Source organism: Pempheris klunzingeri, chromosome 17 (assembly GCF_042242105.1).
Source record: "Pempheris klunzingeri isolate RE-2024b chromosome 17, fPemKlu1.hap1, whole genome shotgun sequence".
Lineage (NCBI taxonomy): Eukaryota > Metazoa > Chordata > Actinopteri > Acropomatiformes > Pempheridae > Pempheris > Pempheris klunzingeri.
In genome coordinates, this window is record NC_092028.1 from 22,210,423 (window position 1) to 22,225,469 (window position 15,047).

At 48.1% G+C, this 15,047-nt stretch overlaps 2 protein-coding genes across 2 annotated transcripts; both read right to left on the bottom strand.

The window, feature by feature from the left end:
- Nucleotides 1–14: 14 nt before the first annotated feature.
- Nucleotides 15–2,010, bottom strand: LOC139216978 (uncharacterized). The gene is made up of 2 exons (XM_070848230.1): nucleotides 1,950–2,010; nucleotides 15–1,756 (listed from the first exon to the last, which is right to left on the bottom strand). Exons 1-2 carry the CDS (start codon nucleotides 2,008–2,010, stop codon nucleotides 1,338–1,340), a joined length of 480 nt encoding a protein of 159 aa, XP_070704331.1. The 3' UTR covers nucleotides 15–1,337.
- A 253-nt stretch (nucleotides 2,011–2,263) lies between these two features.
- cdk12 (cyclin dependent kinase 12) lies at nucleotides 2,264–13,422 on the bottom strand. Its single transcript, XM_070847251.1, has 14 exons — nucleotides 13,262–13,422; nucleotides 11,890–13,147; nucleotides 10,251–10,937; nucleotides 8,764–8,943; nucleotides 8,529–8,668; nucleotides 8,248–8,418; nucleotides 7,313–7,502; nucleotides 5,743–5,799; nucleotides 5,386–5,487; nucleotides 4,811–4,888; nucleotides 4,590–4,706; nucleotides 4,353–4,484; nucleotides 3,963–4,186; nucleotides 2,264–3,867 (listed from the first exon to the last, which is right to left on the bottom strand). The coding sequence occupies exons 2-14, from the start codon at nucleotides 13,068–13,070 to the stop codon at nucleotides 3,422–3,424; spliced, it is 3,705 nt and encodes a 1,234-aa protein (XP_070703352.1). The 5' UTR covers nucleotides 13,071–13,147; nucleotides 13,262–13,422; the 3' UTR covers nucleotides 2,264–3,421.
- Nucleotides 13,423–15,047: the final 1,625 nt, after the last annotated feature.

Sequence of the window (15,047 nt, forward strand, 5' to 3'; positions counted from 1 at the left end):
AACTGGTCGCATAACTTCCTTTAATAAACTGAACCAAGAAAACACATATTACAAAATATTTCTTTTCTTTTTACAGACACGTGAAACCATTTTCTCCTCCCTTTCCTTTTCCAAAGCAAAAAAAATGGAACAGAACCATGGACCATTTTGTTTTGTTTTTTTTTAAGTGTGTATCATTTTCTTTATGTAGAAAACAACTGGACCAAAAAAGGAAAAAAGCTTTTGTTGCACAAGTTGACAGGGAGGCAACCACATATTAGACGAGGCTTTCAAAGCCCACCAGGAAAAGCTGGAAAAGTCAGTTTCTGTGTGCATGTGTGTGTGTGTGTGTGTGTGTGATTGTAGTTTCATACTTCATCTAGCAGAACAGCGTGTGTTATCATAATGTAGTGTTTTAATCCATATTTGAGACAGGAAGGTGAGCACTACAGGCTTAGGCTTGATATAGGTTTAGGTTTGCTGTATGTAAAGGAAGGAAAATCTTCATGTGGGCCGAGAATACACTGGAGTTCAGTCAGGTTGATGGCAGACAGAATATAATATAGAACAGCCTCTGCGGAAAATCTAAAAAATAAAAAAAAATACAGTCCTGCAGATGTACACTGTTGTAGGTGTCATCCACAGCAGAGACTTAACCCACACTTCCCCACTAGGCCGAGATCATTCAGGGGTCGCTGGGGCCGCAGAGGAGGCACAAGGCTGAAAATAAGGGAGTTAGCCAGCATGTAAGGTTTAATGAGAAACTCATGGTCCTCCAGTGTTCTTATCAGTGCACTCATTCAATTAAATGTGCCCATTCGCAGTATTTTAGCTTCAGCTCATGACAGACTCCGCTCCAGGACAGACAGGAACAGAGGAAGTGACTTCCTCCTCCTAAAAACCGGTAGCTTTGTAAGAAGCACGACAATCATTTGTTTCGGGGAAAAAAAACATCACAGCTGCTTTCTAAGTCGAGTGTCAGGTGTTTAGCACTCAGTTTGGAAGCCAAACTTCATTCAAGTCAGGACCTTCAGTGGACACGAAGGAGCAAAGGATGCAGGTGCTGACTAACCTCAGTGGATTCTAAAAGGTCAGACCGACCCCAGGTCCAAACTCTCCGCCCAGAACAGCACGACAGCTTGGTCAGTGATGTTCATGACCTGAAAAGGCCTTTCTTAATCTCTTTCTGTCAAACATTCATTTTCAACATCTTTGAATCAACTTTGGCTACCTGCTCATGGTCCAGTGAGTCATAATCTGTAGGCGTTCCTCTGCCTTTCCCTTTAGGACAGGATCGCTGGAGCTGTCCAAAGATGCCAAGTCTGTCTCATCGGAGGGGGAGGGGGGGGGGTCGAGGGTCAGTGGGCAGCTCCATGGGAAAAGCGGAGGTCCTGGTCCTTGGGGAACTGCGCTGCAGTGGTAGGAGCAGCAGTCACCAGTCCTGCTGGGGCCTCAGCTGCAGCCGAAGGTTTAGGTGGCGAGTCTGCACCCCAGGGTGGAGGGGGCTGTCCCCGGGCCGGAGCATCCACAGCGGGAGACGGGTCCTTGCTGCACTGGGGGGCTCCAGCCTCCGAGTCCTGCTGAGATATGAGCTGCAGCAGGGCGGCCGCCACGGCAGGGCTGATGTCCTGGCCCGGCTGAGCCTCTGGCCCGGCCTGCTGGGCGTTCCCGAGGACGACAGCCGACGGAGGCGGCCCCGGTGGAGAGGGTGGACGCTGGTCAGCGGATGGAGGCGCCTGGTTGGCCCCCAGCTGCTTCCTTTTTGATGCTGCACCATCTGAAAGAGCCGGACAGGACAGGACAGAACACAAAGACGTTAGCGATCGAGGCCGACATGGCGTGTCACGTTTCACTGAAACACACAAACTATCTACACAATGACCCTTAATCTCTCGTCTCATCTTCTTTATCTAATAAAATGTATTTTGTTAGACGGGCCTGACGTGGAGTTACAGTGTTGATGTTCCTACCTTCACCACAAGAGGGAGGCAGGACACACTGAGAGCATCTCCACATGTACAGAACATACATGACAGCATTGTTGTCCTAAAACTAGCTCTACCTGAAGGTCAGTGTGTAGATACTGCACAAGAAACACTGGAATACTCAAACAAACAAACATGCAGCTCCTCAGGTGTAGTAAGTCTTGGTGTTAAAAATGGAAATAATGCTTTACTTTTAACGTGACTGGCCGTCGCTGTTAAAGAATCTTTATTTGACACAGTTAAACATTTGATTTTGTTTTGTTTTTTTTGCAATACGGGTGAGAACAGAAGCAGCCAATAAGAATGTACTAATGTATGCAAAACAGACGCAGCTGCATTTGTTTTCCCTCCAAACAAACCACCTCAAATGAAAAGAAAAATGCGGGAACTCGGTGAGGACAACATTAGGAAGGGCATGTACAGCTGGATGAACAGAGAGGGTGACTTATGTAGGAGAATCTTAAGTATCGCAAAGGTCAGGACAAGACTACTAAACCAGGTTAGTCAGTTTGTTTTCTACAGCCGTGCAGGACAAACACAGGCTCGGGGTGTTGGAGGCCTTGACAGAGGAAATAACCAGAAGAAAACAGGACTGTTACCATTCCAGTGTCAGCAGCAAAGTCAACAGTTTTATTCAACTTGCTAATCACATTTGGTTTGAACTAATGAGTCAGAGTGAACAGTTAAAAACCAAAAAGAAAAAGAAGAAAAAAAAAATGTGACAAACCAAAATTAAAAGAAACACATGCAGGTGAGGTCTAAAGATTCAAAACATTTATTTTCACTTGATAATTTATTAGACTTTCTTCATAAAAAGACTGACATTACAGACTGTTTTAAAGCAACACCGCTCTCCTGTGGAGAATCCATGACACTTGCTTTATAATGAAAATGAAGTGAGGAAGAAAGAATACGTGTGGAGATGGGACAGATATAGAAACAAAGACTGTGAGAAAGAAACAAGAAGAGGGAGAAACGTGGAAGGGAACAATACAGTGTGAGCCTCTCTCTTTTCACTCCAAAGAGTAATACTACACCTCCTCCTGGTTTATTGAGTACACCAGTGAGACGTGTCCATGTGCACCGAACCTCTGCCTCGTTACCGGGGTCACATGACGACAAACGCTCAAACGGCAGACATTTTGCAAGCTTTTTCTTTTGCACTTTTCACTATGCGAGGTAGTGAAAAGGGACGATGCCGAGAGGGTGCGTTTGAGGAATGTCACAGTGACGGGGCGAAGGAAGGGGTGGGGGACGCGTGATAAATCTAATAGCCCGATTCATGAGATTAACTGAATTCAGCTGATTTTCTCAGGGAGTCTGAAGTGTAATTAATTTGAGCATACAGGAATTTTGAGCACCCAGACTCGGTCAGCTTCTGTTTGTTCTCTGCCCTGCTCTCCACATTCTTGCAGTCCCCGGTGATTTTAAACCTGGTTCCCCTTTTTTCCCACCCTCTAGAGACTAAACCCGGACTTGCCCTTGCGATCAGTAGTAGAGGCGGACGAATCGCGCGTTAGTGCCTCCTCTGACTGGACGCCATTGCTCTCATCGCCTTGCTCCTCAGTTTGTGGCTTGATGATGTGACCCAAAATGAGAGCCAGCAGGTTGGCCTGGTCTTCTTGGCTGAGCGGCGGGTCTCCGGGCGTCGGCGAGAGCTCCTGCGGCTCAGGAGGCGGCTCTGGGGGCTGGGACCTGGCGGCAGACTGGGCCTGGTCCTCTGGGGCCCCCTGGTGGTCAGAGGCCTCACTGAGGGCAGACAACGACTGGCTGAGAGTCTCTGGGTTGGAGAGGTTGAGGAGCTGAGCCACCTGGGGCAGGCTGAGGTCTGTCTGTCCCTGGAGCAGGTTCAGCAGCACCGCCAACTCTGTCTGGTTCAACTGCTCAGCAGCAGCTCCCAGACCTGAACACACACATTCACAATGTTGAACCATTTAACACAAAACATCTTGGGTTTAGTGGCTCTCTGCTAACATGCTTGCCAGCGGCAGCTGTTACCTGACAGCTCACGCTCCAAGTTGGCTGTGGAGGGCGGTTTTCCAGGTGGAGGCGGTGGGGCTCCAGCCGGGCTGCTCTGAGGGCGGCTGTTCTCTCCACTGGACGTCCCTGTGGCGTCCTTACGGGGCACTTTGGGCACAGGCACATCCTCGGGCAGCCCGCTCTGACGCGCACGCCGTCTCTTCTTACTCCACAGCTCGTGGCAGTCCTGGTGGTGAGGAAGACTGCAGACGCAGCAGGTAGACATGCAAAAATAATAATCATGACTAGCCAAACAGGAAGTACAAACCTCTAATCAATCACACAGGACCCAACACATGAGACATAAGCAACGCCGTTTCTGATACTAAATAGTCTGAAGGTGGACGAGGCGGCCGTGGGGCTACTGACTCTGGCGGTGGCATCTTGCTGGGCTCAATGTCACACAGGAAGTCACTGTTGAGAGCCTGCTCTGATGTGCAGCGCCGTCCAGGGTCGAGGGTCAGCATTCGGTCCAGCAGGTCCAGGGCAGGAGTCGGCAAACTGCGAAGAGGGGGGGGGGGGGGGGGGGGGGGAGTCTTTAAGTACAGAAGCAGACGAAGGGGGTCGGTAACTGCAACTTTGGGTCAGAGCAGCAAGGCTACGTACAAGGCAAACTCCTCTCGCAGTCGCCGTCTGTACTGCTTCTTGGGTTTCATGGTGTTGAAGAGGGGAAGTTTAATGACGTCAGGCCAGACTGCAGGACAGGGACTCCCACACAGACGGCTGAAGGACAGACGGGCAAAGATGTGGTCAGCCAACAGACAAACGGAGGTGTGAGGGTCGCAGCAGCTGGTTGTTACTGAAGTGTTGTGTTGAGGAAAGCCTACCTGATGAGCTCCAGCTGTAGAAGCTCCTGATTGGCCTGGAAGATGGGCTTCTTGGTAAAGAGCTCTCCCAGAATACACCTGAGCAGGTAGAGGTAGTAAGACGACGTACACTCCCACATACCAAGCTTACACTACACTTAAAGCAGCGTCAGCGAGTGAATGTCCTACTATTACTGAAGAGGACGTCTTCTCTCCAATATTATAATATCATATTATATGATATTGGTGCTTTAAGATGTTTGTTTGGATCCAAACTAACTCCTCAAACCACCAAAGTGACACATTAACATAAAGTAACAGATGGAGGCAGCAGCAGACCAGCTACTCTCATTTTCAGCAAGGTAAAATTATGGTTTTTATAAATGGAGTCTGGTGGCTTTCGACTGAGTGATTGAACGGCTGTTTGTGGTTAAACAAAAAGGCTTAAAGGATTACATTACATTACATTACATTACATTACATTACATTACATTACATTACAGCCTCTGCATTAAGGAGGACTGTGTGGGTAAGAGAGGGAAAAACTAAGTGTGAGTGAACTGATAGATCAGCTACCAGGACAGCGTCATACTCACCCACAGCTCCAAACATCGATGGCTGGAGAGTATCTCTCCTCTCCCAGCAGGAGTTCAGGGGGCCGGTACCATAGTGTGATTACTTTATTAGTGTACGGCCGACTGGGGGCAAAGAGAGAGAGAGAGAGAGAGAGAGAGAGAGAGAGAGAGAGAGAGAGAGAGGGGGGAGTGAGACTCACCTCAAAGAGTTCAAAGGACTGACACCACCATCTAGTGGACAGTCGGTGTAAACAAGGAGGAAAAGTCACGCTCATGGAGACTTTTAATCACTGCTTCTAACATCATACACACATTTAATCATACATTTATATTAGATACAGTTCACATATAACTAACTGTCTTTAACAGTCTTCTTACCTTTCCTCTGAATTGTAAAGCCGAGCCAAACCAAAGTCAGCCAGTTTGATCTGACCTCTGTACACAGAAACACAGATAACAAAAAAAACAGAGATTAGCAGCACAACCAAGCAGGAGAACACAAACTGTTATCACCTGCAAATCACTGACACACAGACAGACATCTGCTGCATTCAGGCAGCTCACTGTGAAGAACTAGTTTGGATCTGAATAAGACAAAATTAGGAAACCTGCTATTTGCTTTTTAGTAGTCGTCTCATTCAGGTTACTAAACACTGACACAAGCATCAGTTTACTAATATTAGAACTGGATGAAACATGTGCACTGCACTTTCAGAAGCTTAATGCCAAAATAAGAGTTATCTGTCAAACTCAGCAAAAGTCAGGAGAGTCGGTGTAACGTCCAAACTCCAAGCGTCTATTTGTACAGTGCATCTGTTTCCGTCTGTACAGTAGCAGTGCAGCGAGCGAGAGCAAACTCTGATTGGTCCACTTCACAGCAAAGTCCACCTTTTGTTTTCTGAGCATCTTTGCTATTGCAGCTGATTTAGCGGAGTTTTCCTGAGTAATGTCTCCAGATTGGCCACAGAATTGTTCTGAGCAACGATCTGAGAGTAGTTTCTATACTCCTTCACTGCTGTTATTTGAAGCGCCTGATTAAATTAGCAGCTAAGTAATTAGTTTTGCTGCTGACGCACCTCTAAACACTTTCCTTCTGATCATTAAAGTTGGTGTTTCGCTGTTTTTGGTCTCAGTTCACAGTATTTACAGACTACAGCTGCATTTAAACCATCTGCAGGGATGTTCCAAGTCGGATATTGTTAATGTCCGTTTGTTTAAGGCATCAGATACTAAAGTTAACAAAAAAAGAATAAAAAGTAGGCAACCTGTAGGTAACAATGACACATCACAATTCACCTGAAACAGCTGTTACTGCCCAACAGCTGTGGTTGGTAAAGGCAGCGTTCATGCAGCTTTTTAAGAGCAACATTTAAACACTTTCAAGGTAAATAAACTAAACATAAATACAGACATAAACTCATTTCCAGACAAGACATACCCACAGTCACTGTATTTTATAACGGTCTATTATACCAACTGTTTAAATTAACTTAAATTGTATGTTTTAATCAGGATTATATTAATAATGCCGGTCCACACTAAGGGATCCAGCCCCCCCCCCCTCATCCTGTACAATTCATCTCCTTTCTGCAGCTTGTGCAGTACGTCTTCCTCTTTGAGGCCACTTCTTAAAATATTTGTCTTTAACCAGCCTGTCGTCCTTAAAACAGCAGCCTGGTGTGTTGCTATAGCGATACCAAACTCCACCTGTTCTCTAGAAACTGATGAGCAGGTACAGCAGTCAGCTAGTGGCCTTCAGTAATCAGCACAGACAGCGTCAGAGGTCAGAGGTCAGCCGCTCGTTCGCTCAAGTATATTCTAATTCAGGCATGTTCCAAACTTTAAAAGACTTCATACAAACCCTGTAAAGGCCGACATGCTTCTACATGGGATCTGCTACTAAGCATCTATATACAGGACACCACGCTGTTTCACTCCTGTTCCTCACCTGTTGTTGAGCAGTATGTTGGAGCATTTGATGTCTCTGTGAAGGAAGTTGTTCTTATGACAGTAGTCCAGACCCTCCATCAGCTGGCGCATGAAGCTGCGGATGTGCTCATGGGAGAACTGGACCAGGCCCGACTCCAGCAGGCCCATCAGGTCATGGTCCATGTACTCAAACACCAGGTAAAAAGCACCTGAAACACAGGGAGGATGTATTCAGAAACCAGAAACAGAATTACACACAGCTGGAGATTAGCGCGGCGGGCTTGTGGCAGTTTATCCTGGCTTTAAAATTCCTTCTCTGTGACTTAGAGTACGCTACAGTGAGTGAAGCTGTGCAACTAGTGTGCTTCCAGCGTCGGTACAGTATTTCTGTGGGCCAACGCTGAAGTTGGCGTCGCCCTGGTTCCTTTGACAACCCTAACCCTTCCTCCTCCACTGGATGCTGTGTTAATGCAGAAAATCAGCTCTGTGGCAAACAACGGTTCATGACACTCACACGATAACATCCACAGACGGACACCAGTTTGAGGAGTTTTGAAGCGTAAATGTCGCCAGAGGTGTGCATGTCATGTGACCACGGTCTAACTACACCGTGGTCACATGACTTCAGCATCACCACCACTAAGCTACACTAGAATCTGACAAAACTACGACTGTAAAATATTAACTGAAACGAACATTTAAGAAGAGAGTTAAACAAAATCATCACAGTGACCAAAAATGTAGCTTTAAACTACTGCTGACTTTAGTTCCTACACCAATTAGCTGTATGTACCAGGAGACAAACCCAACAGGAGGTGATGGGGTTCAATTTATCTCCAATTCACTTCGATTCAGCTTAAAATAACTATGATGTGATATTTCTAACTGCACATGAATCTTGAGGTTTGACCAGCAGTATGTTTTATTTCAGGTACAAGCTGAGAACCTTTATACCTTTGTCCTTCTTGAAGTCGAGTGCATCCTGCTTGTCAGTGACGATCTCCTTCATGTTGACGACGCTGCGGTGTTTGAGCTGCCGCAGGATCTTGATCTCTCTGATGGCTGTGATGGGGAAGCCCTCCTTCTCATTGTCCAAACGCACTTTCTTCAGAGCCACCAACTCACCTGGCATGGTGGAGAGAGTATTTAGAGCAGCAGTCACAATGAGAGCGGGGCCTCTTCCTGTTTTCACAGAAAACACATGCAAGTACAACAGCAAGGAGATATTCTCTTACCGGTGTCTTTGTCCTTGGCCTTGTACACTTGGCCGTAGGTGCCTTCCCCTATGATGCCGATTATATCGAATTTATCTACGCAGCGTTTGCCCCAGTCGCTCTGGGTGTGTTTGCGCTCACCATATCGCGGGCAGCAAATCCTGTAAACCACCAAAACAAGAAGAACAGATGTGAGTTAATGTGAGATCAGGAGGACGGAGACTGGACGTGGCTGAGTGAGGAAAAAGCAACCGACTTTGGTCTCTTCTTTAGGGCCGTCTGGGGCAGCGGTGGAGCCTGGCGGATGGGCGACTGCGGCGGCGAGGAGTCGCCCCCAGGCAGGGTGGGTGGTAAAGGAAGGTCGATAAGTGACGGCCGGCTGCGAGACTCCTTCTCCTTCCTAGATAGCCTCTGTGGAGGAGTGGACTTCTTTGGACTGAAAATACAAAACATGACGTGTTTCAGAGAAAAGTGTAAATGATTAGATGGACTAAAGGAGAAGCAGGTACTCGATAAGCACTTATAGGAGCTCTCATTGATTATGTACCAAGAGTCCATACATGTCAAACTCAACATCCGGCCCGCGAGATAATTTCATGTGACTATTAAGAACGGCCCGTCGGTAAACAGCACTCCCACCTCTAATACTACAAATCCCACAATGCACTTAACAGCTGCCGCGCTAGTCAGGACCCGTGCAGCAGCCCCTCCTCCCGCAGGTATAATGACACACCGATCAGAGGATCAATGCATCGCTCAGCGCTGTTATAGCGACACTTAAGCTAGCCCCCCCCCCAAAATAAATGGCTAAAGGAAAAGTGGACTTTGAAAACAGAGACTTTCAAAGCAGGTGGGGGGCGGAGTTTTACCTGTTTGTCTGTTGGAGGTGAACCTGTGTGTCTTGTTTGTGGAGCTGATGTGGCCATAATTAAAGAATATAAATATAAGACGACACTATGAGACAAAACATGAGGATAGTACAGAAAATAAAACAATTATTTAAAATTCTATTTATTTTATTAAGGAAAAGTTGTTGAAGTTTGGCTGTTTAAATTCATATTTCTGGATAAAATATATATATATATTATATACTATAATAAAAGAGTCACTTTTAGAGTCTTCACTAAATGTTGAGCCCGTTTGGCCCACGACTTAGACCGTGGTTTAAATTTTGGCCCTTTCTTTGATTGAGTTTGACCCCCCTGCTCTAGTCCATCATTTAACAGGAGCTCTACACATGTGACAGTCTCTGATCGAAGTCATCAGGCTCCACTTGTTCTTTTTTAAGTCAAGTTGACATACAGGACGCCCAGAGGACAGTCTGAGTCGATCATACAGTACAAGTAACCTGACAAGAACTGTGTTTCGCCACCTTCAAGCTGATGTGAGAGCGAATTGAAGCAAATTTCAAACAAGGCGGGTCAGAGTATCTGTAGGAAAGTGAATGCGTCCTTGTGTACCGAGGTAATAAAGAGATGCCCCCTGTTTTTTAATCTCCCAGCAGGTTTTAACCACAGAGTTATCGAGTGCCTCATTTTGATCCAAATCTGTGCAGTTTTCTTTCCATACTCTGACAATGAGTCTAAATTGATGTCTTGAAATGTCCTAGAGGACAAGAATGACGATGGTTTGATCACAAAAGCAAAAGTCAATGACTTGAGTGTATTATTAGACAATGTTGTAAGATTAAAGTTTACTGGGACTCTGTTCAGGATGTGAGCTCTGAGGCGAGTGGGTCCTCACCTGTCCTGAGCGTTTCCCAGCAGCGCCGGTGGTAAAGGCAGCGGAGGCAGCGTTGACGTCTTGTGGAGCGGGGTCTGGCGGACGGGGCTGCGTGCAGGGACCGGAGCTGGTGATTTGGCCTGGGATGTGGCTGAGGGAGCGGGAGGCTGAATACTTGCTTCTGCCTGAGGAGGTGGAGGAGGAACCTGGGTGGCTTGTCCAGGCGGCACAGGAGGGGAAGGCTGAGGAGGGAGAGGTGCAGGAGAGGAGGCAGAGGAGGAAGGTGGAGGAGCAGGAACCTGATCTTCACCGCTGGGAGCATCCTGGGGTAGCGGCACAGGTGGCGGCGGGAGAGGTTCCGCCACCGCTGCCGAGTCTCTTTCTGGCTTTGGAGCCTCGGCTTTAGCGGGCCGTACCGAGGACGGGCCTGCGGGCCTACGTGCTGCTGGAAGAGGGGACGCACCACCACTGGCGCGAGCGGCCGCCTCTGCGGCCTGCCGTTCCTTCTTCCTTCGGGTCAGCTCTGCTCCCAGGCTGGAGTTCAGCGGCAGGCGAGAGGCGGGGGGGGAGCGGCTGGCCGGTCGATTGCTGTGGGAGCCTCCCCCCACTCCGCCAGAGGAGGTATGCCTCTTACTACGGGAACGAGAGGAGGAGCGACGAGAGGAGGAGTAGTGCAGAGGGGAGCGACTCCTGGAGCGGCCGGAGCGGCTGAATAAGAAACACATTTTTAAAAACCTCATTAACATTTTAGATTCTACCGCCTCGTGGTGACGGTCAGGAAGGAGAGGATCAAACATGCTGCATGCTTCATGGAACATTTTTAAAAAAGGAACAGAAACAAGCTGATCCATCACAGAAGAAAATGGCCGTTGATGATATAACGAAAGCAAAACCATGTGGGCCTTCTGATGTGGAACAGAAGATAGCAGACGGAGGGACAAACCGACGGACTCATTGGATCTGAACCTCAGCGGACTCTGAAGTTACACAACTTCCTTGTCTGTATTTCCTACATTACATCTGATCTGACCCCATTCCTCACTACAGATTTATGCCACTGTTTTCTTTAAAAAACATGGAAAACTCTGAGTAACCAGGCAAATTAATAAGAACATGTCTGCAATTTGATGACATTTCCAGACTTGCCGGGGACGTTTTCTGTCCAAAGTTCCTCCAACCAAACATGGCAACTGAAAAGGACGACTTTCTTTGTTTAGAGAAATATGAGCCTGATACTGTGCATGAAAGTAGATCTAGTTTTCTTTGACGAAAACAGCATCCTGCCACTGCCTCACCTTCAGGCTTTTGTTTAGGTGTTTATGTTGGGGAAACTTTAATGTGGAGAACATCCGCATCCCGACTCTTTGCAGCCAGCTCCCTCGTCACTGTAAATATTTAGCTCGAGGAGGAGGAGCTCTGCAAGTTCAACAGGTCTGTCTCACTTTAAACTTACAAAGCAAGTAGCTCATGTCTGTTTATTTAATAGCCCCAAAGGGAGCTGTGTGGAAGTGTGAGTTATGGCTCTGCAAAATACTACCCTAATCAGAATGACTTTAATAATCCTGAGGGGTAAATTGGTCCTATGATGCATGAATCATGGTTTTTGATATTATACACTCCCAAAGGGGTTTCTGGAGTTGCAGGGGTGTCACATACTCACCGAGACATGGGGCTGGTGCTGGAGGACCTGCGGGTACCATAGGGGCTGACGGAGCGCCTCCTGGAGTAGGGGCTGCTGTCCCGCTCGTAGCTGGAGGACCGGTGCCTGCTGCCGTAGGGGCTGTCTGATCTCTGTCTGCTGCGGCGGGACATGTCCCCGTAGGGACTGGGGCTCTGCTGGGCCGCCCTCCGCCTGGAGTAGCCATCGTCGCCCTGCTGACCATACCCACTGCCCTGCGGACTCTCGCTGCCGGCTCCTCTTCTGGGACTGGGCGAGAGCGCAGCGCTGGCGCCCTTCCTGCGGGGGCTGCCCCGGCTCGAAGCCTTGCCCTTGGGGCTGGACTTGTGGCTCTTGGAGGACTTGCGGTGGCCCCGGTCTGCTCTGCTCCTCTGGGAGGCGCTGCGGCTGCCCTCCCCTCGGCCTTCCTTGCGCTGCTGCCTGTCTTTGCGGGACTTCCCTGAGCGGCTGCTCTCCTTGCTGCGGGATGAGGATGTGGAGGAGGTGGTGCTGCCCACACTGGCTGCAGGCTGCACCTGGGAGGACAGCATCAGCTCCCCCCGTTTGGAGTCGGCCTCCAGGTGGACCTGGCGCTTGGATGAGGGCCCTGATGAGGCAGCCTTGTCCTTGCTCTTCCCAGAGCTGCCTTTCTCCCGGTCTTTGCTGCTCTTCTTCTTGTACCCACGCTCCCCATTCCCAGAATCCCTAACTTTGTTGGGGTCCTTGGACTTCTTCCGGGAGTGCCTGTGCCCCCTGCTCTCTCTCCCGTCAGCCTCTCTGTCGATATCGTCCCCGTCGTAGTCCGGTGAGGGCTCCAGGCGGCCCTCGGCCCCCCTCTCGGACGGCCTGGAGGACGGTGGGTCAGAGAAAGTGTCCGAGTCGGAGCTGATATCATCGTACTCCACCAGAGGCTTCACCGTGTGGACACCAGGCGGCGCCGTATCGCCGAGGGTAAAATACTCTCGCCCCGGTGCCGCCGAGGATTCCCGGTTATGTTTGGTTGATTTATGCCGTTTACGTTTAGAAGAGGAAGAGGACATTGAAGATTTTAACTGCACCTTGCCGTCTTTGCTCGCCTGGTCTCCCGCAGAGGTATGGGTCGGGGCCTGGGTCTGGTGTGGCACACCGCTGATGCTCGATTCCGGCTTCCTCTTGGTCCCATGGTGTCGGTCCGACCCAGGCATCCCTCACGCCGGCGTCGGTACCTCTCCTGCGACTGGGCCTCGGTGGTCCAGGAAATTCATTCACAGGAGAACAGTAGCTGCTCCAAATGCCAAAAAAAAAACAAAAAAAACCCCAAAAAACCCCCAGAGGTGTTACTAAGCAGAATCAGGGCGATAAAAAACACACAAAATAAACACAGCAGGCCGCTCACGTCCAGTCCTCCTCAGCGCCGATTCATTCCTCAGACCGCCGACATGCTTCGTCCAGGCAGAAAATGTTCCCGCTGGTTCTCCAGTGAAGTTTGTAACGTTACTGTTTGTCAGTCAGTGAAGGAAGAAGGTCCCAAACAAACATCGGCCGTCTCCGTCTCAGTTTAGCTAGCACCGCTAGCTAACGCTCGGCGGCTAGCGAGCTGACTGGTAAAAAAGAAAAAGTCCCTTTGTGAAAGGTGTCCTTGTCCGGTGCCAAGTTTAGTAAAAGGTGCTTTTATTCCACAGAATTACGGTCTTAGCGTTCAGAAACAAGCAGACGCCTTCATTTAAAGACGCTCGTTTCTCGAACAAAATGAAAACTTGACCCGGTTGGTGCTGTTTACATGTTCCCTTTAATGTAAGTTTTATCCCCTATAAATTCAATAATGATTAGAAATCATAGTATTTTCGTGTGCAGTAGATGTTCCAGTTTATTATCAATGGCTCTGGGAATCAACCAGGCCTATATTTAGGGCGATGCTAGTGGATTTAATATCATCCACAGCCCTATCTGAAGGAGACTACAAACGCCATTGTGGCTCCTGTGACTAGCAGCTCTTGCGCACAGCGGAGTGACCCGGAAACCGGAACGCTGTCAATCTGCGGGGTGTCATAGCAACGGCCAATCAGAGGCGACGGCCCGCCCCCTGACCTCGTGGTAGCGCGCCAGCGACGCAAAAAACGTTGAGAAAAGAGCAAGAAAATGTGTTTTTGAGCAGCGAGGCAGCGCAGAGAGACTTTATGGTGTCAGCAGACACATTAGGAATGTTTAAAGACCTCACAGGAAGACGGAGGGGTCAGATTCATAACTATCAGGGTGGGTTTTGAATTTTAAACATGCAGGAAGCGAGGCTGGGTTTCCAGCAGGCAGCCGCCTCAGGGCCCTGACAACTCCAAGCTTCCTCTGTGTCGTCTGATTTGTGCTAATTTAGATGCACATTTCTTTAATAATATGCACCACCGAGGCATAAAATATAATCAGGGCCTTTACTGTTGGTTCTGCTTTACTGCACGAGGAGGGCCCGTGTGCTGACATCTAGGTTTAACTTCTCTTATTTCATTGCACATTCCTAAATGAATATATTCATTCAGATTATAGCACAGAAGATCTGGAGCCAGGTGTTATTCTAGCAGGTGATGCACAGAAAAACTGTAAACATTACACAGAGAATAGGAGATTAATATAGGTCTCACGTTTCAAGATAAACATTAATAGTGCAGTGCTAGAAACGCATGTTAAGTTTAAAACTGCATGCTTTCAAACACAGAATTATTGAGCAATAAATATACAGTAACTTAAAAAAATCTGAAGCTGAAGTGGACATTCACACACACACACACACAAATGGAGGCAGGGGAGCTACTTCTATCCAGTCTCACTTTCTGGATTGATACTGCCTCTGCATTAGAGCTGACACTGAACTCTGTATTCAGCACCATCAGTGTTGAGTTAATAACAACAGTAGCTGGAGCTAAAATGCAAAAATAAATAACAAATGTCTGATGAAAGCTCATGAATACCTTAAATTAAAATCTCTGTGTGTGATGACACTTTAATATTGCACCAAAAACATTTATTGTTATTCTAACCAAACATGTACTTTGTAAAGACATCGTTGTAGTTTTATTATGTAGCCTAATTACTGTGGATGGTATGCTGGTTCAGCATGTCTCTCAGAAAACATTAGAAATAAAACACCTCAAGTCTATTTCAGAGTTTCAAACGCAGAAAGAAACACGGGTAAC

Excerpts from the sequence above, each read along its gene's own strand:
- cdk12 (XM_070847251.1), bottom strand. The coding sequence starts at position 13,070 with ATGCCTGGGTCGGACCGACACCATGGGACCAAGAGGAAGCCGGAATCG. Across the intron at positions 5,800-7,312 it reads AACATACTGCTCAACAACAG|AGGTCAGATCAAACTGGCTG; the intron begins GTGAGGAACAGG and ends TTCTGTGTACAG. Across the intron at positions 4,707-4,810 it reads CTACAGCTGGAGCTCATCAG|CCGTCTGTGTGGGAGTCCCT; the intron begins GTAGGCTTTCCT and ends TCTGTCCTTCAG.
- LOC139216978 (XM_070848230.1), bottom strand. The coding sequence starts at position 2,010 with ATGTATGTTCTGTACATGTGGAGATGCTCTCAGTGTGTCCTGCCTCCC. Across the intron at positions 1,757-1,949 it reads GCCTCCCTCTTGTGGTGAAG|ATGGTGCAGCATCAAAAAGG; the intron begins GTAGGAACATCA and ends CGGCTCTTTCAG.